Here is a 26,034-nt window from a genome sequence, read left to right on the forward strand (position 1 = left end):
AGGGATGAGTTTTGGCGCACTTCCAGAAGATCCTTCTGAGGAAGTTTGAGCTAGAGTACGAGCGTGCTGACCCGCTTGTGGGTAAATGGAAACCTCCCAGGGGCTATTTTGATGTTGGACACTACAGAGGCCTCATTGACATGATGGAGAATGCTAATGTCATCTGGAGGCCGTACGAGTCTTGGCGAGACCTCACGCCTTTTCGGGACATATGATGATACTCTGGATGGATCATGGTCGGCAAAGACAGGATGTGCCGTCACTTGCCGGAGCGGCTTCTAAGGCAGTACAACTATATCCAGACCATTCCCAGAGCTCATACGACGATTAGGGATCTTGTGCCATAAGATGTGATTGTCGCCTTCACGAATTTTGCTGTCCATGTCCTTAGCCAGCAGGAGAGGGGTCATCCGGTCCCGGACGACAAGGTGTGGAAGTATGCGATGGGGTGCATTAAATGGTTCTACCGTGTATCCCGTCCACTTATGAGCGAGCCTGCGCCCGTTGCTGAATACACTGCTGATAGGGCCAAACCGCAAGTGCACGGCATATCGAAGTAATAGTAGTAAGTAGAGTATCGTTCCGCTAGGGAGTTGGTCAATCTAATTAACTTTTAGAAAATGATTAGAGGAGAAAGAAGTAAGAAGTTGGAGAGTGCAGTTTTTGAAAGTAAATAACAATAATATTAAAAAGCCTCGGGATCATTGGTTCATCATAATAACGAATCTTTTCACAAGCAAGCCTTAAACTTATAATTATACGTTAATCTTAATTACTAAGGACAAGTTTCTCTTTAGCATATCACCGCTCCTCTCGAAGTCAGTGAGTGTATCCCTCCAACAACCACACCTATTCTCTTGGGTGATTGCCTTTGGGACCCTTGAAGATCGAAACTTTATGTGTCCCAAGGTTTGCTAGACTATTCTCATGTTTCGCAAACCTTGTCTAAATTCACATGCTCGAATATCAAAGCACCACGTTCGCTTTATGAATTGATATCTGTGATGATGAATTAACCATTATCAAACCCTCCGCGTTCGCTTCCACAGTTTGATAATAATTAATTCATGTTAAAACGGTGAATTTAGATTAGGAATTAAGGTAACAAATAATTAGGGTTTAAGGCTTGGCTTTATCCGGATTACGTCATTAGACTTATCCAACGATCCCAAGACAAAGAAGTCTACTCACTCATGTTCATCGTAGACATGGGGGAAGAAGAGAGAATGCGATAAAAGTAAATTGCAAAGAAGAAAGTAAATAAAGTAAAGAACTTTTATTGAAATAAAGACTTGAAATATTCAAAGTAAAGGTGAATGTTTATGGTGGAGAGCTACTCTATTTATAGCTTTACAATTGACTTAGAAACTAAGCAACTAAAGGGATAAAACGGTAAAGCTGCAACAGGGTAACTTGGGCCCGAAGAAAAAGCAGCAAAAGTGAATCTGGGGACGGGCACGGCCGTGCCACATGTTGGCACGTGCCGTGCCAAGCTTCTGACTTTGGGGGAACATATTTTTGTCCCGTATCTTCGTATTCTTGCGCTGTATTTGCTCCAGTCCTCTTTCTTTCGCTCCAAGGCACCTTCCACCATATATTCATTCCTAAAATAAAATAAAAGACAATTTAAAGTAAAATATTCTAAAAGGAAATAAAATGCAATATAATTAAATCAAATCTTATTTAAAACTAAACTAAATAATGCATTAAATTAGACTATTCTATGACTCATCAAACTCCCCCACACTTGAATCTTTGCTTGTCCTCAAGCAAAAGGCAACATACATAGTAGCAACAAAAGATTTATTCATGGCAATATTAAGAACACATGTCTCAAAAGAAAGGCCTTGCTTCAAGTACACTAATTACAATTTCAAATACTTCTCATGAACCTATTCTACCCAACATCAAGTCTCAAGTGAGTGTGTGTGTGCAGTCCAACCCTTTTCTTGCTCCTGTATAAGACAGATATTATGAGGAATAGGTTCTATCCTTAGTGCTAAAGTAACCAAGAAAAGTCCTTTCTTCATTTCATATAAGAGTGATGAGAATTTAAGTTAAAATCAGATTAGATTAACAATTAAGCACAAGGGGCTGCAGATGCTTAGGGGCCATCTATCCTCGTAGGAAGTCTTCTCGGATGTAATTGTCCTTTCCCCCTAGATTCAAAATCACCCTAAGCAGTGCTGCAAAATTTTATTTGTTTCATCTCCGCGTAGGAAGTCTTTTTGGATGTAATTGTCCTTTCCCCCTAGCATTGATGAATTTGTTTTACTTTAAGTTCAAATTAGGGAGTCACCACCACAATTAGGAAGTTAGGGATTGTCCTTTCCCCCACATGTTGGTGCCATTCTCCCGCCCCATTATAACTTTAACAATTAAGCATATAACAATCAAGAACATTTGATTAATTTCCCACACAAACTTATACTACTTTTACTCTTAAGACTTTAAAGGGTCTAAGTTAACACTAAAGATAGAACATGTTCCTTAAAATACCTATTCATACATTTGCTCAAGGATTGCAACCGAGTGCTTTTCTCATTGGAGATTTTCACAATAAAACAAGACATGGGTATAGCAAGAACATAAGAAACATAAGAAACTACTTTCATTTACAAGAAGCAACCTTTAAAGAAGAGACAAAACAAAAATTTTCATGCCATATTTTACATTAAAAACAAGCTACTAGTCATGCCTTTCACTATAAAAACAAAACAAAAGAATAAAGTTCAAGGGAGTTTGGACACTACGACTTTAGACACTTTATTAGGCCCCCCCACACTTAGGGGAAGCATTGTCCTCAATGATTCAAAAAGAAAAAGAAATTAAAAGAGAAGAAGAAGTGGGGGAAGAAGAAAGAAGGAGTAGAAGAAGAGTAGGAGAATGAGAGATAGAAGAGAGAAGGGAAGAGAGGAAGAGGAAAGCTCACAATTTATTGGGGGTCCATAAGGAGGACCTTGGAGTTGGAGGTGTTGCATCATCCGGCGGAGCATTTCATTATTTTCATCATTGACACGGTTTCCCCTTTGAACTTCATTGCGAAGGCCGGTGATTTCAACACCTTGCCTTTGTTGCTCGGTGCTCACCCTCTCGATTTCATTATGAATCCATGTCCATCTTTGATCCTCATTAAGCACACCGGCATCATGGCCATGGTATTCTTCCTCATGGTGCAAGTTAGCACTGTCTCCTTCGTTATGTTGCTCATGTACCTGTTCATTATCAACATACAACCAATTTTCCTCCACCTCGGTGTTAGTCCGAGATGGGTTAGGAAGCAAAAATAGAATAGGCACATTGAGTTTAAGGGCATATTGCATTGGTGGATGATGTGTAATGAATTTCATAGAGATTAGTGTCTCTATGTTAAGCCTATTGTTGCCCTGAATTTCATTTATCCCTTCCTCCTCGCTCACTCCAAACTTCCTAGCAATGAATGTGATAACGCCTCCCACTACTATGTCAGCTACAAGATTAGGCTTAGTTCCTATTGAGGCAAGGTAGTCAAGCATGTAAAAACAAGTATTCACGGGATTATTATGAAGCATAGCCCAAAGCATAAAGAGTTCATCCGTCCTACATGTTCCTACTTCCTTCCTACCCCAAATGGTACAAGCCATTACCCTTTGAAGGTACCTAAGAACTGGGTTGTGGATGTTACTAGCCTTGTTGGAACGTGAAACATATTGATTTAAACCAGTGATGCGTTTCGAAAAGCTAGCAGGGTCATAGTCTTCCGGCTTTAAAGCTTGATTCCAAGAGTCATGGATGAACCCCGCATTTGCGAAGCCCATTTCATTACAAAAGTTTTCAAGGGACGTCTCGTAATCAATATTCAAAAGCCGGAAGGAGACTCTATGATCGGGGTCATCTAAATTCAACTTATCTTTCTGGAATTGGATAGAACTTAAAAACTCATAAGTGAAATTTTCATACCCCCTCATAGGACTAAGCATCTCACCCCATCCTAATCTATTCAGCAATTCAAAAGCATTGTCCCTAATCCCTAAGGTATTCATAGTATGGGAATGAGGGTACCTACAAGGATGCAAAGGTTTAGTGATAAGAATTTTGTACCTTTCTTTTTGGTTGTTATCCTTGAAGGTGATGCCATGATTCTTTGCTGGTGACCTTTTCTTTGATGGAGGTCCTCCGGAAGATGTTGCCGGTTCCTTGCCACTCCTTCTTGAAGCCATTAGACCTTTGACCTTGGTTTGACTTTGGGGTTTTGGTGAAGGTTAGGGTTTTGATGAAAATTTTAATGGGAAGTGTTGGTTTTGGATTGGGGTTGATGTTTAAGTGAGGTTTATGGTTTTAGATGTGGAGATTGGTTAAGGTTTTGTGGTTTTTGGGTTAGGGTTAATGGAGATAAGGGTTTGGTGAATTATGTGTTTGAGTGGGTGAAAGATGTTTTTGATTGGTGGTTTTTGTTTTGGAAGAAGTTTGTGGTTGATTGGTGAAAGAATTGAGTGATTTGGTTATGATTTGAGGGAGATATGAGGGTTTGAAGGTTTGGAGGTTATGGAGGTTTAGAGAGAAGTTTGAAAGATGAAAGAGGGTTGTTGTTTGTGAATGAGGAAGAAGAAAGAAAAATTTGTATATATGGGCAACAAGAGGTCGGGCACGGCCGTGCCACCTTCCTGACTTCATCCATCACTTTTTTTTCTTAAAAACTTGGCACGGCCGTGCCATACCTGGCACGGGCCGTGCCACCTTTCTGGTCCTGGGGGCTTCAAAATTTTTCAATTTCTCGATTTTTTTCGAATCACACTTGGACAATTACCTACAAAACAACTTAAAACAAAGAAAAACAAAACAAAAGCGATTAAATGCGTGGGTTGCCTCCCACGAAGCGCTCTTTTAGTGTCATTAGCTTGACGGTTAGAAAGAGTCCTTAGAATGGATCAAAGATATCATATTGTGTAGATGACGCTATAAAACGTCCTTTCACAACATGATCGTTAAACATACAACAAGAGTAAAGATAGGGACCTTTCATAACATTTTCCAACTCAAATCCTACCATCTTATCACTCACTTGAAAGACTATCCTACCGTTCTTGACATCTATAAGAGCTCCCGCAGTGGCTAGGAAAGGTCTACCTAGGATTATGGGGACGTCTTCGTCCTCCGCAATGTCAACGACTACAAAATCAGTTGGGATATATATCCCTTCTATCTTAACGGGTATGTCCTCGACAAATCCTACAAGTTTCATGGTAGAACGATCAGCTAGCTTCAACTCTATTTCAGTAGGTTTCAATTCTCTTATCCCTATCCTTTTAAGAAGAGACAAAGGCAGCAAACTAACACTAGCTCCTAAGTCACATAAGGCTTTGTTTATGGTTTCATTCCCAATTTCACACGATATGGCAAAGCTACCTGGATCTCTAAGCTTAGGGGGTGCTTCTTGGATGATTGCACTAGTTTCCTTGGCCAAGGCTATTGTCTCATTATGCTCTATAGCCCTTTTCTTTGAAAAAATTTCCTTTAAAAACTTGGCATATAGAGGCATCCTAGACAAAGCTTCAGCAAAGGGAAGTTTAATGCAAATCTTCCTAAGTATGTTAACAAATTTTTCAAACTTACCCTCTAGTTTAAGCTTATCAAGATTTAAGGGGGATGGAGTTTTGTTTTCTTCAAGCGGTTTTGCTTCTTCTATCACAATTTTATCACCTAAAGGCTTGGCACTTTCTTTCCCAATGTTTTTAACCTTAGCAAAAGTTTCGCGTAACTTACTACCCCCAAAAGATATGACATTAACTTGGGCTTTGGGATTGGCTTCGGTTTGACCAGGAAAGACTCCCGGTGTTTGGGAAGAGGTAGCCACTTGTTGGGCTATTTGAGCGATTTGAGTTTCAAGCATTTTAGAGTGAGTAGCAATAGAATCAACCTTGGTATTGAGCTTGGAAAGAGAATCATTCAGAAATCCGGTTTGGTTTTTAAGTTCTTGAAGTTGTTTAGTTTGGTTGGCAATAGAATTTTCCAACAAAATTTCCAAATTGGATTTCTGAGTGAATCTTTGGTTGTTTGCATAACCGGGTGGTGCTCTTGTCCATAGGGATTTTGGTTTTTATAAAAATTTTGATTTTGTCGCATCCCTTGGTTGTATTGAGCATAATTCATTTGCTCAACACCATTAATAGCACTACCTAGTTGGCAATCAACACCAGCATGACCAGTTATACCACATATTTCACAAGAAGGAGTAGAAGCAGAATTGATAGCACTAACATTGAGTTTTTCAAGTTTTTCAGTTAGTGTATCAATTTTAGAAGCAAGGTGGTCATAGTTAGAGACTTCGTACATACCTACCTCCTTTTTGGAGGATGAGGAACTAGTGATGGCTCTCTCGTCGGTCCATTTGTAATGATTTTGAGCCATGTCTTCAATCAGGGCATACGCCTCCGTGTAGTTCTTGTTCATAAGTGCTCCACCTGCAGCTGCATCAACAGACATCTTAGTGGTATAAGACAAGCCATTATAAAAAGTGTGGACTATAAGCCACTTCTCTAGGCCATGGTGGGGACAAAGTCTTAGCATTTCTTTGAAACGCTCCCACGCATCATAGAGAGATTCCCCATCTTTTTGGTTGAACCGCGTGATTTGGTCTCTAAGTTTAGCGGTTTTAGATGGTGGAAAGAAACGGGCAAGGAATGCTTGCCTCATCTGATCCCATGAGGTAATGGAACCGACTTCGAGGGAATGGAACCAAGCGCTAGCTCTATCCCTTAAGGAAAAGGGAAAGAGATGAAGTCTTACGGCTTCTTGGTTCTCCTTCATGGTTCCACTAATTCGTAGGAAAACAGAGATGTGAAGATTGGGATCCTCAGTGGGGGATCTCGAGAATTGGTTTTGCTGCACCAAGTTAAGTAGGGCAGGCTTAATTTCGAAATTGTCATCCTCAACCGTTGGGTACACAATAACAGCTTGTGGCTCAGCCGTAGACGGCGTTGCATACTCTTTGAGAGTGCGATTGGCCATAACGGTGTTATTTCGTGCGTCTCTCTTTCGTTTATGCAAATACCTTTCAATCTCGTTGATTATTACAACTCGATTTCTGGTTTTTCGCATAAAAAATTGAGAACCCAAGAAGTTAACGATAACAGAAAAATAAAAGGCTAAAAATAAAAAGAAAGAGAAAAGAGAAAGAAGAAGAGAGAATTCTAATCACTAAGAAAAAGCTAATTAAATTAGTTAACTCCCCGGTAGCGGCGCCAAAAACTTGATAGGGCCAAACCGCAAGTGCACGGCCTATCGAAGTAATAGTAGTAAGTAGAGTATCGTTCCGCTAGGGAGTTGGTCAATCTAATTAACTTTTAGAAAATGATTAGAGGAGAAAGAAGTAAGAAGTTGGAGAGTGCAATTTTTGAAAGTAAATAACAATAATATTAAAAAGCCTCGGGATCATTGGTTCATCATAATAACGAATATTTTCACAAGCAAGCCTTAAACTTATAATTATACGTTAATCTTAATTACTAAGGACAAGTTTCTCTTTAGCATATCACAGCTCCTCTCGAAGTCAGTGAGTGTATCCCTCCAACAACCACACCTATTCTCATGGGTGATTGCCTTTGGGACCCTTGAAGATCGAAACTTTATGTGTCCCAAGGTTTGCTAGACTATTCTCATGTTTCGCAAACCTTGTCTAAATTCACTTGCTCGGATATCAAAGCTCCGCGTTCGCTTTATGAATTGATATCTGTGATGATGAATTAACCATTATCAAACCCTCCGCGTTCGCTTCCACAGTTTGATAATAATTAATTCATGTTAAAACGGTGAATTTAGATTAGGAATTAAGGTAACAAATAATTAGGATTTAAGGCTTGGCTTGATCCGGATTACGTCATTAGACTTATCCAACGATCCCAAGACAAAGAAGTCTACTCACTCATTTTCATCGTAGACATGGGGGAAGAAGAGAGAATGCGATAAAAGTAAATTGCAAAGAAGAAAGTAAATAAAGTAAAGAACTTTTATTGAAATAAAGACTTGAAATATTCAAAGTAAAGGTGAATGTTTATGGTGGAGAGCTACTCTATTTATAGCTTTACAATTGACTTAGAAACTAAGCAACTAAAGGGATAAAACGGTAAAGCTGCAACAGGGTAACTTGGGCCCGAAGAAAAAGTAGCAAAAGCGAATCTGGGGACGGGCACGGCCGTGCCAAGCTTCTGACTTTGGGGGAACATATCTTTGTCCCGTATCTTCGTATTCTTGCGCTGTATTTGCTCCAGTCCTCTTTCTTTCGCTCCAAGGCACCTTCCACCATATATTCATTCCTAAAATAAAATAAAAGACAATTTAAAGTAAAATATTCTAAAAGGAAATAAAATGCAATATAATTAAATCAAATCTTATTTAAAACTAAACTAAATAATGCATTAAATTAGACTATTCTATGACTCATCAACTGCTCCTATCCCTCCTTACAAGGAGGTTATTGTTGAGCAGCAGTGGGTCAGACAGGTTCTTGACCCACACCAGATCATCGAGAAAATCAGGCTCAGAGTGGATGGTGTTATGTCACATCCTGATGTGTTTCCAAATCCTCTCGTTGTTGGCATTATGTAGGGCATCCGGTCCGAGCACATCATTTTGCAGGAGGTGCCGGTTCCGCAGAGGAGGACTATGAGTCATAGTCCACAAATGTAGGGTCTTGTTCTAGTGTTTTTAGGACATTTGTATATTTTTAGATGTTTTTGTGACATTTCAGGGGATTTTGATGTAATATATTTATCCTTGCGCCTTCATTTTTATGACATTTTGATTAGTTTGTCGTTTTAATTTTGCGTAACTTTTGGTTTTATTATGCGTATGTTAATTATTAATGAATGAATGATGAAAACATGGATGAAAAATGATGGAATGAATGTATGGCAGTATGAATGAATGAAGGAAATTAGGGAAAAGTGTCATTTATGTTGTTCTACAACTTAACACAGGCCCAGCGTGACTTAACTCACGCAGATGTTAAACCCAACGTGAGTTAAGTCACGTTGACCTGTAATGGGCATGGTTCCGTTCAGGATGAAAACTAAACCGAACCGAACTTGAACTGTTTGCTAAATTTAAAATAACTGAACCGAATTGTTTACATTTCGAATTGAACAAAACTGTTCCAAACCGAACTGAACTGTTCTGAACTGAACCGAACTGTTATTATTGATACAATTGAAAACAATATTAAAAAAACCAAACGAAATCGAATTTTAGTTACCGAACTGAATCGAACTGAACTGTTTTGAACTGAACCAAACTGTTTCAGTTCAGTTTCAGAATTGTTAATAATAGTTTAGTTTTTTTTATCCGGTTCAGTTCAGTTCGATTTTTTAGTTAGTTTCCCAACCCTAATTTTCACCAATCTCCGCGGATCTATTAAAGGACTCCATATTAGTACATATAAAATAACAAATAACAAGATGAAATTCAATAAACAAAATCATACGTGGAAGGAGGAACTTTCTTATCATTATAGTGAAGTCTAGTCTTACATATGGAATGAGATTGTATGAAAAATATGTTAAGTTTTAGTGTAAGACTTCCTTTGAAGTCTTATCATGGTGTTCAACGTCAATGACATTGTAGAAAACATAAAAGAAAAGACCTAGTCGATAATCATATGTAGGACTTACTATAAAAATAAAATAAAAAGCTTATACTACTTTGTAATAACTTTTTTCACTATACCCTGAAATCTTTAATGCTTCGATCTGCATTATATATACCACAAGTCTCACTCTGCGTTTTTATTGCTCTTAAGGCAAATTCTATGGTACACCCAATAAATTTGGGTGTATCGGTACACCAAGTCGTAAAATTAATAATAAATGAGTTGTTTTTTTGAAGAAAAATAATTATTTTCTATCATTGACAACTAAAATAATTAAATTTTATTTACCAAAAGCTTCAACAAAATAAAATTTAATTTTTACGAATTTTTATTACTCATAACAATGAATATTGATTATTTTTTATGACAAAATGTAAATTTTTTAATATGATCCTTATAAACAATGAAATGGTGTTTTTCTTTTGAAATTATGTTTTCTAAAATATAAATATTGACAAATACCTTTTTATTTCATAAAAGTGATCATTAATTTATAAATTTTGTGAAACAAGAGTACCGGTGCACTAAAATTTGTGAGTGTACCATAGAAGTTTCCTCTTTTAAAAGCTATATCTTTTGATTTTGCAACCCAACCTAGACCACATTGACTAGAAAGTGTATTCAACGTAGAAACGTGTACGGTTCGGGATGAGTTAACACGTAGAAACTAATGGGCATGCTTGAACTGAATGCTAAATTCAACGTAGAAACTCAAATTTGTTTAATTTATGATTAAACTCTTAAATTTTTGCTGACGTGTTAAGAACGTTACTAAAAGTTTCTCTGCAAAAAATTGTGGCAAAATTTGATTTTTAGGTCCAGATTTTGTTAATTTTATCTTTAACTTCTGTTGTTTTAAAAAATGCATATTTAATTCGTTTTATGTTAAAAAATTCTAAATTTTATTAAATAAACCTTTCATAGTGTTCTAAACTTGTGTCAAAAAAATCATTCAAAAATTTGAGAGTTTAAGGATAATTAAATAAACTTTGTTGTAACAAGGACTAAAATTAGAAGTAATTTTTTTTGTAGGGACTAAAAAACCTATTAAAATTAAGGGTCATGTTAACTTAGGGCACAAGTTAAGAAACTTAAAATAGAATTAAGTAATAAATTTTATGTTGAAAAGATAACTTTTGAAACTTTCAAGACATTGAATGCACAATTTCCAAAAAAAAACTTCTACTTTTGGTTTCTTAACTTATGCCCCAAGGCACAAGTTAACATTTCCCTAAAATTAAGTAAGGACTAAACTTAAAAGTTCTCAATTTTATAGGGACTAAAAATATATTTAACTCAATGGAATATTCGATTTATTTAACCAAAACTTTAAATAGTTTCCCCAATATCGTACAAGATGAATGGTTATATAAGGAAATGGAAGAAAATAAAAATTAAACTTTATATGTGAGATAAAGACCTATGCCACTAGGAATCAAGATCATAGGATCCCATAATTAGTTCCACCAATTTGTCTTTTAAAAAACAACACTTAGTGGAATCTGTGTATATATACTTTTACTAAAAGTTGAAGAAGCACATTTTATTATGAAAATAAAAGGTTTTAACAAAGACAAGAAAGTGATACTTTAGATTGCGTTGGTTTAGTGGCGTTGTGGCACCCTCATTGCTCCATTCTCCACTATGTTTGCATTAGCATGCATTTAGCTTTGTCAATATTATTATTTTGAGGTAGCTTTACCCATTTTTCTTTGGTCATTTTATTTTGGATTCAATTACTATAAAAATTGTAAAGGTTTTTTATATAGTCAATTAACTTTTTTTCAAACCTACCGTAATTAGAATCTTTGATCCCAAAAGAGGTATTTCCATGATTTAGGTTCATTTGAATCTATTACGAGACTAATTTTCGAGTCAACAACATTAGACATTTAAAATATACTTTTAGCGATATGATACTCTTGATCCTGTATATAAGATATGATACAAAGTTATGATACAAAGATATGATACAAAGTTATCTTTCAAAAAAAAAAAGATATGATACAAAGTTTTTAGATTGGAGGATACAAAGTTAGTCAATCTGATTCATAATCAGAGATACAAAATTGACAAAGTTAAGTATATCAAATTCTAGATAAGTTTGATATATATTCGAAGATGATGAATGAACAAACACGGTCAGCCTTAGGTTATTTGTTGATCCGAACTTATCCATCTTTATCATTTTTCTCTCTTTTAATCTAAATAAATTATTTTTACATTGATCTAGATTTTTCTTTTGTGATTTAGTTTTTCAGTTGATTATTGTTTTGTTTGTCGTCATTTGATAAATTTAGGCATTACTTGTTTTCTAAATATATAAAAATGTGGCTTCTCTATAACACATATTAATTGTTTTTTTTAAAATAATCTAGTGGTTATAATTCACTAACACGAATAAGTTGGGTGTTGAGGTTCGAAACCCGACCCCTGCATATTTAAATGCATTATCTTTATCAATTGAGTTGTGCTTACGGGGATAAAATATATTAAATTTGATGATATAATTCATATATAAAAACTTTTAAGTAATGCCTTCAAGAAAGAAAAAAAACTTCTGATTGATGTAATAAAAAACTCTAATTAATTTCCTTTTTGTTTATTGTTTTATTTCATAATTATTATGTATGTACAATATGATACATGCTAGAAGCCTAGAACCCTCACATGACCTTTCATTTGCTTTCCATTTCGATCATTGTTTACACTTTCAAATACCAATTTTTATGGATAACAAACACATTTGAGCACAATTAAGGTACAAAAAATGTTCAAGCCCAAAGAGCAAGAATAGACATAGAAACAGAACCCATAGTTAAGGCAACAAAAGAAGCCTTTTTTAAGCGTGGATCAGAATTCATAAGCTTGTTATGAAAGAAATCAGCTGCTATGAGATCAACAAGTGCCATATAAATTAGAATTCCTGAAGAAATTGAACCTAGTAACCCTTCAATTATTAAGGCATTAGGGTTACTATCATCATAACCTGTCAATGAGAATAATATCATCCCTAAAATTATCCCCATTGGGGTTGTTACTGAAAACATGAAGCACATGTATGCCACTGTTCCATAGTTAAATCCCGCCTGCAAAATTATTAATGGTAAGATATGAGTTAGCATAACACCATGTAAAATATTTATAATTTAAAAGGTTGTTTCTTTTTACTATTTCCATTCTTGTTGTCCCATTATATGTGAACCTAATGATACGATTTTGACATTTGTAATTTCAAATCTCATATGCTATAATTTTAAGATGGTCAATAGTCACACTAATTAATAATAATTTCCCAATCCTCAATATTACTATATTATTTTGTTATATATATTTGACCATCTAAACCATTAGAATGGGTTTGTGGGACTAGACGAAGCACGATGTTTTTCCCATATAAAAAGTTGTTTAAGAACACATGGAAATGATAAAAAAACGTCAACAAAAAAAAACTACAGCTAATTTTTCTTGCTTGAAGTGAGTTGTAGTTAACTATGCGGGGAAAAGAAATTTTCCTAAAAGAATTATGGGTGAAAGGTGTAAAAACATTATAATATTTGACCATTTTAAACCATTAAATCTTTTTATTGTTAAATATTTGTCCCATATAATAAACTGCAGTGAAATGACATTGGTCAACATGCTAATTTTGTGTTAACAAATCTATATGTTTGTCACTCAAATACAAGTACATCTATTGAGTGGAGACAACATATGTTGAGTTGTCAAGAAAATGAAAGAGTAGGAGTAGCCAAAATCGAGTTCTGTCATGAAGCAACAATAAAAACAAAACAATAGATTTGAAGATAAGAATCTCCAAGTCCCCAACAAATCAACAATAAGGAAATTCAATAAAATCATCTCCAACATCATTACACGTTTAGAAAAAATCATGTAGCCACTGGGCTAAGAATTCCCTTGTAAGTGAAAATAATACGAGGTTTGAACTCTAACTTCTACATATATTATAAATGTTTCTATTTATTGAAATAAACTAATATTGACATATCACCGTAATTCTACAAAATTCATTACCAATCAAAACATCCAATTAACTTTTTATCTTTCATAAATCCTCTCTAATAAATATTGAGCAGCAATGGTAATCAAAGTAAAGCAAGAGAAAGAAAGGATTAAGAAACTGACCTGAGCAACACAACCACCAAGACCCATCCCTTCAAAAATCTGATGAAAAGCCAAAGCAGCAACTAAAGGCCTTATAGTACAAACATTTTGAGACATACCCATAGTCACACCAATTATCACTGAATGAAATATTATCCCAATCTCCAATACTTGTGAAACCAATCTTTGTTTCAATTTAATCAACTCTTCCCCTCTTTCACACTCTCCTTCACCACCTTCCAACTCCAACTCTTTCTCACCCACCGGCGCATACTGCCCGTGCTCCACGTGAGAACTCGCTACGAGGTCCACAAAGAGCGCGAGAATTGCGCCGATGAGAGTTACTAGTCCTGAGAAGGGAAAATCCTTCCAAGGATGACGGGATGCCACGTGGCAGTCAGCGAGTGCTGCGTAGGCGTCTGGGAGGACGTGGACTAGGGAAGTAGAGAGTATCACGCCTGCCGCGAAACATTTTATTAATACTAATGCTCTGTCGTATAACGGTTTTCCTCGAAAGACACGTGCTAAAAGTACTGGCGCCGTCATACCGACGGCGCTAGTTATGAATATGACAAAGAGGGAGATTATTTTTAGATGTGATGCCGCGACGCCGTCGCGGCATGAAGTTTCTCTAGATATGTCTTGTGAACATGATGTTGCCATGTGAGAGAGAGAGAAGTGTTGGGAGAGATTGAAATTAAGTGTTGAAGTTGAAGATGACGAGGAAGGTTGTTTTGAAGAGGGAAAAGAAAGTGAGTGATAAATGATGTGGACCAGTTTCTGATTTTGTTGTAGATTATGCACAATGTGGGGTATGCTATAGAAGTTGTTTTCCATTGTTACGTGTTGGAATCTTGAATCATTCTTACACTCATTTCTCTTTTCTTTATTTTTTAGATTTACAAGAAAATAAATTTTGAAAATATGTGATAATGCTAACGACACTTATTCTAACATTCAATTTTTTATCAAAAGATAAGGTGCCATTTCACATGCAACTACACAATTGCGAATTTGAAATCGGTTGAACGAATATGTCATGAAACATGTTTTCATGAGCTACTTGTATTTCATTCAATAAAAGAATAGATATTGCAAAAGAGAGTTATAGTATATTTTACTCACAAAATATATATAATTGAATAAAGTATTGACATTTTGTTTGGTAGATGTTGATATTAGCAAGTTTACACATGACCTGCCGAACACGTATTAAGATTTAGTCACGATTATATTGTAATTAATGGAAGAGATAAACCTAATTTTTAGTTTTTTACAAATTTTTTACGAGGTCAAATATAAAATATAAAATCTATTTTTAAACTTTAATATATTAAATTATAATACTAACTTGTGTCTTAATAACACATGTTAGAGAGTCATAAATAATAATTATGTTTTAAAAACAACAATTTCTTAAAAAATGAAACACACAATTTCTAATAGGCCCTTTAAAAAAGAATCAACACGTAATCCTTATCTATGGTACACTAACAAGTACCCAAAAACACATGTTAATACTTTTCTTCCCTTGACAATTTTTATTACTAGAAACATCTCTTTCTCTCTCTAGTTTTTGTTATGTCTCTTTCGATCAATGAACTTGTTTGAATAGATAAATGTATATTTTGAAGGTAGCTAAATAAAAAAACTGATTTATTTCCTTCAAAAAAAAAACTTATTTATTAAAAAAGTATATATACTTTTTTTTTATAGGAAGTATATATACTTTTGGGTAGTCAAAGATACCTCGTGATTATTAAAGGCTACAACCTTGATCGTAATTGAGCAAAACAATAGTCACTCAGAAAAGTGAATGCTTTATATAAATTTTGGTATGACAAATATTGCGGTTATGTGGCCATGATGTTGTAGAGATTATGTCATTATCTTAGTGATCATATGCGAATATATTCTATATAGATAGCAAGGCAGTGAAAGAGAGAATTGTGTTACATGTGAAGTGATTTTTCCTATCTTAGAACTCTATTTTGAATAAGTGTATCTTTGTATTCAACTTCTAGTTTGAAGGTGCTTATGAGTTTATGCTTTCTTCCGATTTTGTGTTGTAAATTAACACATTTTAATTTTATGATATGGTTATAATGTAGATTAGGGACCAACTTGTGATTGGTTTGAGACTTGAGTGGTAAGGAACTCGAGTACTTTAAACAAGTGGTCAGAAGTTTGATTCGCGACTCTTGTATTTGAAGAAAATCTAGTTGGAAGAGAAGAATTTACCTTGTATGTTCAACAAGCTTTCCAGCGAGATCAATCATGACTATGCGGCTGTGAATATGTAATATCTATAACATCATTAAAAAAAAAATAATATAGATTCGAGATCATATATTTGGGAAAATAGTTAACTTTCATTGGATGTCAATATAAAACTTGTAATAAAATAATAACAATTGCTCTTTTCAAAATAATAATAATAATAAAACCATAAAAAATTGTAAAATGTAAAATTTGGATTTGAGCAGGAAAATTTTAAATTTTTTACCAAATTAAATTTAACATATTGTTTGATGAATTTAAATAAAAAGAATAGTAAAAAAGTGGCACTTTGATTTTTTTTAAATAAATATGAAAAAAAACTTTACTGTAACAAATATATTAAATTCAATAAAAAATTTAAAGGATTTTTTTTCTCAAACAAAAAATTAAAGGAATCAAACATATAAGCAATAAAAAAAGATAGTAATAGAGTAAAAAGTGTAAAAAAGCCTATTTTTCCATATGTAGACCTCGTTGGAAAGTTAAAAGAACAAAAAAAGCCTAGCAGAATTAGTGGTTTAGACTAATGAATGGGTTCTGGTCGGTTCTAAATATGACCCCTAATTCTGGGTGCTAGAAATTTGACCTCTAATAGTAAGTATTTTTTTTTTGGTTGAAAGTAAATATTTTAAATTCCAAAACATACTCCATTATTTAATTGAGTACACAATTAAATATCAATAAATAGTAGATTATTGGAATACCTTATACTATTAAAAAAGAATAAGTGTTAAAGTTTAAGTCTTAAAAAAAAGTGTTAAAATCTAAGGTTATGGAACCTTGATCAATGACTTGTGTAAAATAGGACGAATGAGAGATGTCTTTTAGTTGCTACGAAAAATGGAATGACCAGTGGTTTTTTTTTAATCGGTTAAATTTATTCTCGTCGAGTTATACACAAAAAGTACCGACCAATGGTTAAGTCTAACATTGTAATCTATAACATGATCATTGATAGTTCATCTAAGGACGAACTTGATGATTGAAAGAGGTCAGCTAGGAGACATAGTTACATTTAACACTTTAATGAGTGGACATTGCTTCCACTACATGGTAATGTGCTCGATGCAAGAAAATTATTTGATACAGTTTTTAAATGGGGTATTCTGACCTACGTTTGGAGTTATAACATCTTGATTATTGGATATTGGAAGTGTAAAAGACTCGATGAAGCTTTGAGTCTCTTCGATGAAATGCATCGCAAAATTCTGGTTCCTAAATATTGTAACTTTTATAGTTCTCTTATTGATGGTTTGTGCAAATCTGGGAGGATCTCTTGTGCATGGGAACTTTTTAGTACAATCAGCGATGACGGTCCGACACAATGTTATCACTTACAATATCTTGATAGATGCGTTTTGCAAAATCCTAAATATTGACATGGGAATTTCCTTATTTGTACTAATGTTTGAAAGGGGATTGACTCCTACAGTTTCGACTTATAACATCTTGATTAAATGAGTATTGCAAGAGTAAGAGGATTGATGAAGCTATGAACCTCTTGAGTGAAATGCATAGCAAAATTGTATAAATCTAGGATTATAAGCTACAATATGTGTTCCTGATGTGCTGCTTATCAATTGATTCTAGGATTTCTTATATAGCTGAGACTTTATATTTTTATGCTTGTACATTTATATCCTTCTTATAATACAATGACAATGACATTGAGGTTCTATGTGCTGCTATTTCCTATTCTACAGTTTTATGCTTGATGATAGTGATTATTGAATAATGAAATTATTGATACCTCAGTGTCAAGATCAGAGGAAGATATGGAAGAGATGGAGGGTGATAATGGTGGAGGAGCCAAATCAGTAGCTGGATCTAACATTGTTGTGTTATGGATTTGTAATTTTGTGGTGTGCGTGAGAGAGGTGGATTTTGGAGGTTTTAGGGGAAAGGGGTTAGTGGTGTGTTCAGTGGTGGAGCCAGACAAAAATTTTTGGGGTGGCCGCCATCAAAATAAATTAAGAAATATAAATCATATTGTATACAACACCCTAAACTCATTGCAATAAGTTCCATCAATTTATATGCTAGTTTCTCCACTTCTTCTGCATATTCTTGGCATGCTTCCCTGTTAATATTATAAAAAGTAGGATGGCATGGTTGTAAATTTCATTTTAAACCAAGGGTATTTTGGTAATTTCCCATGTCCTCGCGTGGCTCCACCACTGGGTGTCTTGTATTTGTGGTTTTATATGTACTAACTAATCATAGTTTGTGACTCGTGAATGAGTGAGTGAGTGGATGAGAAAGGAAATATTGGGAGGAAGATGATATCAAGAACCGATACTAATACTACTACATCACCACTAACATATTTTGATAAGTTGTTAAGAAATTGACTCATACTCTGCAATGACGTGAGTTTAATTTTCATTGTCGATGTTAGGATTTTGTTGATGAATAATATGTAAGTAATAAATTGACTCATACTTTATAATAATGGTGTGAGTTTAACTTTCATTGTGAACATAAAGATTTTCTTGATAGTATGTAAGTACATTTTGAAGGAAAAAAATTACTAATATTAGTGTAACATCTAAATTTCAGTAATTTTTTTACGAAATACATCACTGAATTTAATTTGCTAAATGATAATGAAAGATCCAGGCAGATAAATTATAATGATGGATAATGGCCCCTAACAATTTTTTTTTCTTTCTTTCAAACAAGCCAAATATTTTATTAAAGGGTTTTTCTATCATGTGCAAATTTGCACATGTTAAGAAGTTTAAAATAGAATTTTTTTAGTGGAACTTGCACATTTAATATTAAGTATAAAACTTTTGAATAAATAAGTGTTGTTTTCCAAAAAAAAGTTACTACTATTAGTAGTTTTAACATGTGCAATGTTGCACATGCACATGTTAGACAAACCCTTTATTAAAATATGAGTCTAACACCTAAGAACTTACTGCTTTGCTTTTCTGATAAATTGCTTAGCATGCTTTGCTGATAAACCTTGGGTGAATGAATAGGAGGGTGAATATTTTTTGGAAGTTACTTTTTCCATCCTTTGAGTTTCTCGTTTGCCCTTTGCCCTGTTCGGAATTTAAAATCCGAAATATTTTAACGTATTTTGGAGAATTTTATAATGTGTTTATGCTCAGAATTGCATAGAAAACGAAAAACTGAATAAGATGAAAAAAAGAAGGTCTCATAGTTTTGACATTTCACGGGTAGAGTTAGATTAGATGCAAAAGACCCGTACTGATAAACTATAGATGAATACAAACCACTTAACCACGCCATGCAATTAAGTAAAAATAATAAACACTATAATGTGCCTTAAGAATGGTTAAGGAGTACAATTTAATAATACATTCTTCAGAGATTAATTTCCTTTAGGTGTATAATATAGTTTTGAATTGATGAAGGAAGATAACCCAATTTTACAGAGATTAAAAAAATCAATTTATGGAGTTAAACTCACAATGAAAGTTAATCTTTGAAGAATGTAAAATTAAACTCCATATATAAATTGGTCACTAAATCTATATATGGAGTTTTGACCAATTTTGGAGAAGGATTACAAAATTCAATCCAAGCAGTTATTTTTTACAAAAATGGATTCAAAAAGATCAAATAATATTTGATTTCATGTAATTTTCAATTTTTTAGATCAATTTACGATTTCATTTAGATATGAACATCCCTACTCGTTACTTAGTTCTCCTGCCTTCCTCAAACGTTCTACCTAACAGGTCCACTTTAGACAAACATGTCAATATTAGAATTTAGAAGCACCCTAAAATAAGTGTTGGATAAAATTGGAAACCAATACATGGGTGGTAAGCATAATGAATAAGATAGATTTAAATGGCATAGTTTCCCTTGCTCTTCTGATTTTAAATGTAGCATATATAAATTTGTTACAAAGACAATATCATTCAAAGGTGTAGTAGCAACTAGAACCTCAAAAACTACTAAATCTAAATCAGCAGTATCTTCTTATGTACAATAAATTTCACTATTGCAGGACCTATGAATATCGATCGAAGTTCATTCTCTCAAGAATTGGTTTTCAAAAGACACCTTTTATTGTGCCAAAATGACAAGTAACTTGAAAGATCGGTATGAAGTTCAGTATTGTATCCAATGTTACGAAGAGTGTGCTTGCATGGCGAATCGAACCATACCCTCCATGTTATAGCTTCAAACACACTCGCTTAGATGAAACTGTCATCGCGGTTTCAAACACAATCTAAAACTTAATGTTCTATCAAGCCTATAGCAATCCCTAAATAACATGATACTTGTTCGATCACTGTCTCTTTTACGGCTTTATTATCTGAAATTTGATCAGTACCAGCAATCTACCTCTTCTACTTGCTCTGCTGGCAAATTCCACTTTGGAGGCCCTGAGGCCTTTGGAGGTCCAACAAAATTACGCAAATCAAGCTTTGCAAGTTCTACAGAGATTGTACGACCATAAAAGCTCTGCAGATAAGGGATAAAAAAACATTAAAAAGATAGCATTCAGTTGTCAAAATTGATAATCAAAAGATGAGGCATGACATTAAAATCTGAACCTGTTGATCCATTGTTTCTAGTGCAAGCATGGAATCGTCTTGACATGTGTATTGAATAATAGCAAGTCCCTTTGATCTTTCTGTGACTACATCTTTAACCACTTGGACTGGATCACACACCAAATAAACAAGACAGGTGTGAGCCAAAGTACTAAAATCAGTTATGCACGATATTTTAAGTCCTGCTATATCGAAATATGAGAAAATTCACGCACTTACCTTCAGCTATCTGGCCAAAATTTGAAAATTTCTTTTGCAAAGCAGTCTCGCCAGTAAAATAGGGAAAATCTGTCTCTAAATAAGAGCAAGTAGAACTTCATAAAAACATGGTAAATAAAAGAAAGAAAGAAAGAAAGAAATATCCCTTAAAAAAAACAATGCTCCATAGCATCCAGATATCAGAAGGAGAAAATATCAAAAGGATATGAAAGACTGATCACAGATCAAAATGAAGAACTACATAATGTAAAGAAAATTCTCCAGACTCAACAATCAGCCAGATTTGTGAAAACAGAAGCGTTTTTGTTTTTTAAGGCTTAATTGCACTTTTTCCCCCATCTTTTGTTAATTGTGCGATTTTGCACCCTATCTTTTTGACCCCTTTCTGGTTAGATAGACCTTCTTGTATTTAATTGCACTTTTGCCCTCTATCTTTTCGCCAATCGTGCGATTTTGCACCCCCTCTTCTTTTTTTTGAGCGATTTTGCACCCCATCTTTTGCCCCATTTCCCCTCTTTTAATGATGATTTGGAACAAAACACAATTGGTAAAAGATGGGGTGCAAAATCACTCAAAAAAAAAAGAGGGGGGTGCAAAATCGCACAATTAACAAAAGGTAGGGAGGAAAAGTGCAATTAAGCCTTTTTTTAATCAAGTTAATAAGATAATCCACAAGAAAAGTATTTTTATTTTTTTTTTTGTAGATATCTGGATGGAGCTTAGTGCTTTGGAACAAAACGCATCAAGTATGTTAGTGGAAGTCCATAATTTTGAATTCAAAAGCACGTAACATGATAGATAAGTGAACGTCAATTTTGTAAAAAATTGAAATGTAGTTGGCACAACCGTCTTAGAGAAGATGAACACAATATTGCCAATTTTCCATCCAAATGATTTGTGCAGTTGGCAATCCAAACCAGTAGAGATAGCACAGTACACGCCTTCATAACAAGAAAGAATCTGACAGGAATTTATATTACTCTAAAAATGTATTCAGGAAGGAAGCTTCCCTTACAAGGGACGAGTAAATACTACTAGGAGAATGCAATCCAAAATATTATAAATGATGGTCTGCCTGCGGCAGCATAGCATTCTTAATACTATTTAGTAGATAGGCTCACTGCTGATTGTTTCATTGCAAACATAAGATCGGCCTTGTTGCAGTCAAATACATTAAGCTGCCAAGTACTAACCATTTATTTATAAATTGTGACATCTATTTCCCCTACACTTTTGTCCTTAATAGTTTGTACGCTCGGACGATTGGCCTCATAATTGAGTTTCTATTTTCATGCCACATCTCTCGCAGGCTTCTTTGACATATCTGCTCTGACTGATATATATTCCTCCTGCATTCTATACAATCTCAACACCATGGTAGTAGCTGATTCTGCCCAAGTCCGTCATGTCAAAGTCTCTTTCAGTAGTTTTTTTGATATTGTTTCCTGTGAATATCAAGTCATCCAATTTTTTATTAGATGAAATTAGTAAGTCTCACACTTTAGAAATGAATCTTACATAAACTAATGAGACTCACAATAAGAAAGCATTCACTTCACGTAATGTCAACGACCAGTTAAGATATGGTACTGGGTCTAGAACTATAATGTAAACAACATCAAGTTGAACCCTTACATTTATCCACATAATATTCGGCATAGGCATACTTAGTACTTACCAACCATTATTTGACAGATTGTTAATCAGTCACTAACATGTAGATGACAGGAAATCTTGCCACAAATCAAAACACTAATTAAACTGTTATAAAATACTTTAAAATACTTGGAGTCGCAGCCTTCTAGAAAATTCCGCAGGATTGCAAGCGTAAAGCTTAAAATAAACCCGGCCTGTTTGGCACTACAAGCTAACATTCAATCAGCAAACACCAACCACAATTTCTTGCACCAAAAATAAACACGTGAAAGAAAAGCAATAAGCAAGCAGCACAGTAATCACTCTTATTGTCACAATATGAAGGCGACTTAGAAAGATTGAAGATATCTTTTCCAGTATTCAATTGTTTATCACCAGAAGCAACCAAGGACACAACACGATCGCTATTAATATTTTGGGTCTCTGGAGTTAAGGACCCAATAGCAACTGGTTCTTCATGATCCGGCGACACTCCTTTTTTAAATATTCTAATAACTCAAATTCTAATAATCTGCTTGATGCATACACAACCAGTGAACAAAAAACACATGGAAATTAAATTAGAACGTCCTATAATGTGAAACCTATCACATCAACAACATCCCTTATGAACAATCAATATTATCACAACACCAAAAACATGATCTAATTAAAGTATAAACATCTCAAGATTCATAATAATTAACTTAAATCTTACTTTCCACACTGTTGGCAGTATCTCTTTGGCCTCACCATAAAAAACAGTAGCAGCACATTGCAAGCAACCCTATGTCCTAGGGGATAGCCTTTCAGTTTAGAAATATCATCTTCGCAACCAGTAACCTGACAACACGCTGACGCGGATGTACGTACGGCCCAAGCGCGTTTCTTTCCTAGTAAACCGTTGTCTTCGAGCAGAGCATCGAGTTTGGGTCATGCACATGGAACCTGACCCAATTAAAAAATAACTAAATGACAATATAATCATTTTTATTTTGTTGATCAAGTAATTACTGATATTATGAATCTACGAAAGCTTAAAATCGAATAATTGTAATTAAAATTACAGAAGAGTTCTGAATCAAATATTAACGATGTTTATAAACTAATATGAGCATGCATAACATACATCTTCTTTTATTGTCACAGACTTATATCCTAATTTATTGTCACAACCGCATACTTCAACATGGCCATATCATTCAGTCGCTTTATTGCCATTGTATGTCTTTATCAATAGTGTTTGTGTATCATTAGAAACAGGTGAATGTTCCTTGTATTCCATTGTGAATTCACCCTTTCCTTGTGTCATTGATCGAAGAGCTGTAGCATACCCAAACATATTGTTAAGGGGGCCATGAGCTGTAATGACAGAATCATCTTCGTCCTGATCATTGCCAACAATTACACATTTTCTCTTGTTGAGGTCACCAATGACAGCTCCCTGAAATTCTGTTGGTACTCTCAGTTCAACAAGCATAACAGGTTCTAATATAACTGGTTTGGAAGCTGGATAACACTGTCTAAAAGCATAGATAGAAGCCAACTTAAAGGCAAGTTCACTGGAATCAACAGCATGAGCAGCACCATCTGTCAACACAACTCGGATGTTTTCAACTGGATGTCCGATTAAGGCACCAGAGTTGGCAGCTTCTTTAAAACCTTTCTCAATTGCAGGGACAAAATTTGATGGAATAGCTTGACCAATAAGCATGTTTTCAAATTCAAACTTGGTCGGTGACCCAGCAGGAAGTGGTTCAATATACCCAATCACCCGTCCATATTGTCCTTGTCCTCCAGATTGCTTCTTATGTAAATAGTCAAAATCAACACGTTTAGTAACAGTTTCTCTGAAGTTTACACTGGGCTTTCCAACTGTTGCAGCAACCTCGTACTCCATCCTCATGCGTTCAACATAAATATCCAAGTGTAGTTCTCCCATTCCAGAAATGATTGTCTGCCCACTCTCTGGGTCCAAGCCAACGTGGAAAGTAGGATCCTCTCTTTGGAAGCGGTTCAAAGCTTTTGAAAATTTCCCTGCAAGATCTTTGGAGACTGGTTGTACAGCCAATGACATCACAGGTTCAGGAACAGCCATGGAAGTCATTGTGTATTTAACGGACCCATCGGTAAAAGTATCTCCGGATGCACAAACAACACCAAATACAGCAACTATTTGGCCAGCATAGGCCTCTTGAATATCATGCATCTCAGTAGAATGCATTCGTACAAGACGAGGAACTCTGATCTTCTTGCCAGAGATAACATTAACTATGCAATCACCCTTGCGAATGACGCCCTCATAAATTCTTAGAAATGTTAACTGACCAACCGGCTTGTCCTCCAACTTGAAAGCCAATGCTACAAGGGGACCATCAGGACTTCCGGTCAACTCAACCTCCTTCTCATTCTTAGATAGGTCATGAGCATAATTACTAACTTCGATTGGACATGGCAAATACCTAACCATGCCATCCATAAGTGGTTGCACCCCAGTGTTTTTGGCAGCACTGCCCATGAATACCGGTATAAATTTCCGCGCTATGGTAGCCCTGCGAATTGCTCCCTCAAGATCAGCATCGGAAATGGTCTCATCGCCAAGAAAAGCTTCGGCAAGTATATCATCAACCTCTGACACGGTTTCTATGAGTTCACGTCTTTTATCTGCCACCAAGGCTTCCATGTCTGAAGGTATTTCTTTAACGACAACATCATCTCCATATTTACCATGAAAATAATAGGCCTTTAACTTCACAAGATCAATAAGTCCCTCGAAAGCTTTTTCAAGACCTATTGGAAGTTGAACTGCAGCAGTATGATGGTGAAGCTTAGATCTAGCCTGGTTTAAAACTTTCCATGGATCTGCTCCAGCTAGATCAAGCTTGTTGATAAATATAATTCTTGGAACATCGTATCTTCTCATTTGGCGATCGACTGTGATGGACTGACTTTGAACACCACTAACACTACAAAGAACAAGAATAGCGCCATCAAGAACTCGCAAAGCCCTCTCAACCTCAATGGTGAAATCAACGTGACCAGGTGTGTCAATTAGGTTGATATTAGAGCCTTTCCAATTGCAATAAGTGGCAGCAGACTGAATGGTGATTCCCTTCAATATCTCCAAATCCATCCTATCCATCTTGGCACCAACGCCATCTTTTCCGCGAACCTCGTGAATCTGGCGGATCTGACCAGTGTAGAACAGTATCCGCTCCGTCAACGTTGTCTTCCCAGAATCGATGTGAGCCGAGATCCCAACGTTGCGAACCTTTTCCATCGACTCCTTCCACCAAGGCTCTTTGTCAATCGTCGCTGCTGTTGCACGAGCCACGTTCCCTGCTGAAAAGGGTCGGGGGTGGAAACTGCCACCGATTAGAGACCCCACCGTGGTGGCGGAGGAGGACCAGAGTGCGTAAACAAAGTGCTGCGCGGAGGAGAAGCGTACCATGGTGGTTTGGTGTACGAGGGTTTTCGACTGCTTCAACGAGTGAAAGGTATTTTTTACACTGCAAATCCTAGCGCGGCAAAACCCTAGAATTTGAAGCTCATGTATATGTTTACTTAATTACCCTTCTGATCAAAATCTGTCAAGTTCCATACAGTGTTGTC

At 35.3% G+C, this 26,034-nt stretch overlaps 2 protein-coding genes, 1 non-coding gene and 1 pseudogene across 4 annotated transcripts; 1 reads left to right on the forward strand and 3 right to left on the reverse strand.

Annotated features, from left to right (window-relative positions):
* Nucleotides 1–6,517: 6,517 nt before the first annotated feature.
* On the forward strand, nt 6,518–6,624 carry LOC146923262 (small nucleolar RNA R71). The gene has a single exon (XR_015012943.1). It is a non-coding gene; the product is annotated as a small nucleolar RNA R71 (small nucleolar RNA).
* A 5,562-nt stretch (nt 6,625–12,186) lies between these two features.
* ZIP6 (ZIP metal ion transporter family) lies at nt 12,187–14,580 on the reverse strand. The gene is made up of 2 exons (XM_085715963.1): nt 13,769–14,580; nt 12,187–12,711 (listed from the first exon to the last, which is right to left on the reverse strand). The coding sequence occupies exons 1-2, from the start codon at nt 14,408–14,410 to the stop codon at nt 12,397–12,399; spliced, it is 957 nt and encodes a 318-aa protein (XP_085572089.1). The 5' UTR covers nt 14,411–14,580; the 3' UTR covers nt 12,187–12,396.
* Nucleotides 14,581–19,922: 5,342 nt separating this feature from the next.
* Nucleotides 19,923–22,452, reverse strand: LOC146923264 (small RNA-binding protein 11, chloroplastic-like). The gene is made up of 4 exons (XM_085711677.1): nt 22,325–22,452; nt 20,788–20,882; nt 20,569–20,675; nt 19,923–20,476 (listed from the first exon to the last, which is right to left on the reverse strand). The coding sequence occupies exons 1-4, from the start codon at nt 22,450–22,452 to the stop codon at nt 20,339–20,341; spliced, it is 468 nt and encodes a 155-aa protein (XP_085567803.1). The 3' UTR covers nt 19,923–20,338.
* LOC146923265 (elongation factor G-2, mitochondrial pseudogene) lies at nt 21,744–25,947 on the reverse strand (annotated as a pseudogene). The gene is made up of 3 exons (XR_015012848.1): nt 23,552–25,947; nt 23,141–23,370; nt 21,744–22,232 (listed from the first exon to the last, which is right to left on the reverse strand). The product of XR_015012848.1 is annotated as an elongation factor G-2, mitochondrial pseudogene (transcript).
* Nucleotides 25,948–26,034: the final 87 nt, after the last annotated feature.

The sequence above is a fragment of the Medicago sativa genome, chromosome 5, assembly GCF_051527215.1.
Source record: "Medicago sativa cultivar Bolivia chromosome 5, Bolivia_mono, whole genome shotgun sequence".
NCBI classification, from domain to species: domain Eukaryota; kingdom Viridiplantae; phylum Streptophyta; class Magnoliopsida; order Fabales; family Fabaceae; genus Medicago; species Medicago sativa.

Bases quoted from the DNA above. Each gene is read 5' to 3' on its own strand.
- ZIP6 (XM_085715963.1), bottom strand. From the start codon at position 14,410: ATGGCAACATCATGTTCACAAGACATATCTAGAGAAACTTCATGCCGC. The intron at 12,712-13,768 runs GTCAGTTTCTTA...ATAATTTTGCAG, and splicing joins TTGGTGGTTGTGTTGCTCAG to GCGGGATTTAACTATGGAAC.
- LOC146923264 (XM_085711677.1), bottom strand. From the start codon at position 22,452: ATGCCTATGCCGAATATTATGTGGATAAATGTAAGGGTTCAACTTGAT. The intron at 20,676-20,787 runs GTAAGTGCGTGA...TGTGTGATCCAG, and splicing joins TTTTGGCCAGATAGCTGAAG to TCCAAGTGGTTAAAGATGTA. The intron at 20,477-20,568 runs GTTCAGATTTTA...CCTTATCTGCAG, and splicing joins TAGAAACAATGGATCAACAG to AGCTTTTATGGTCGTACAAT.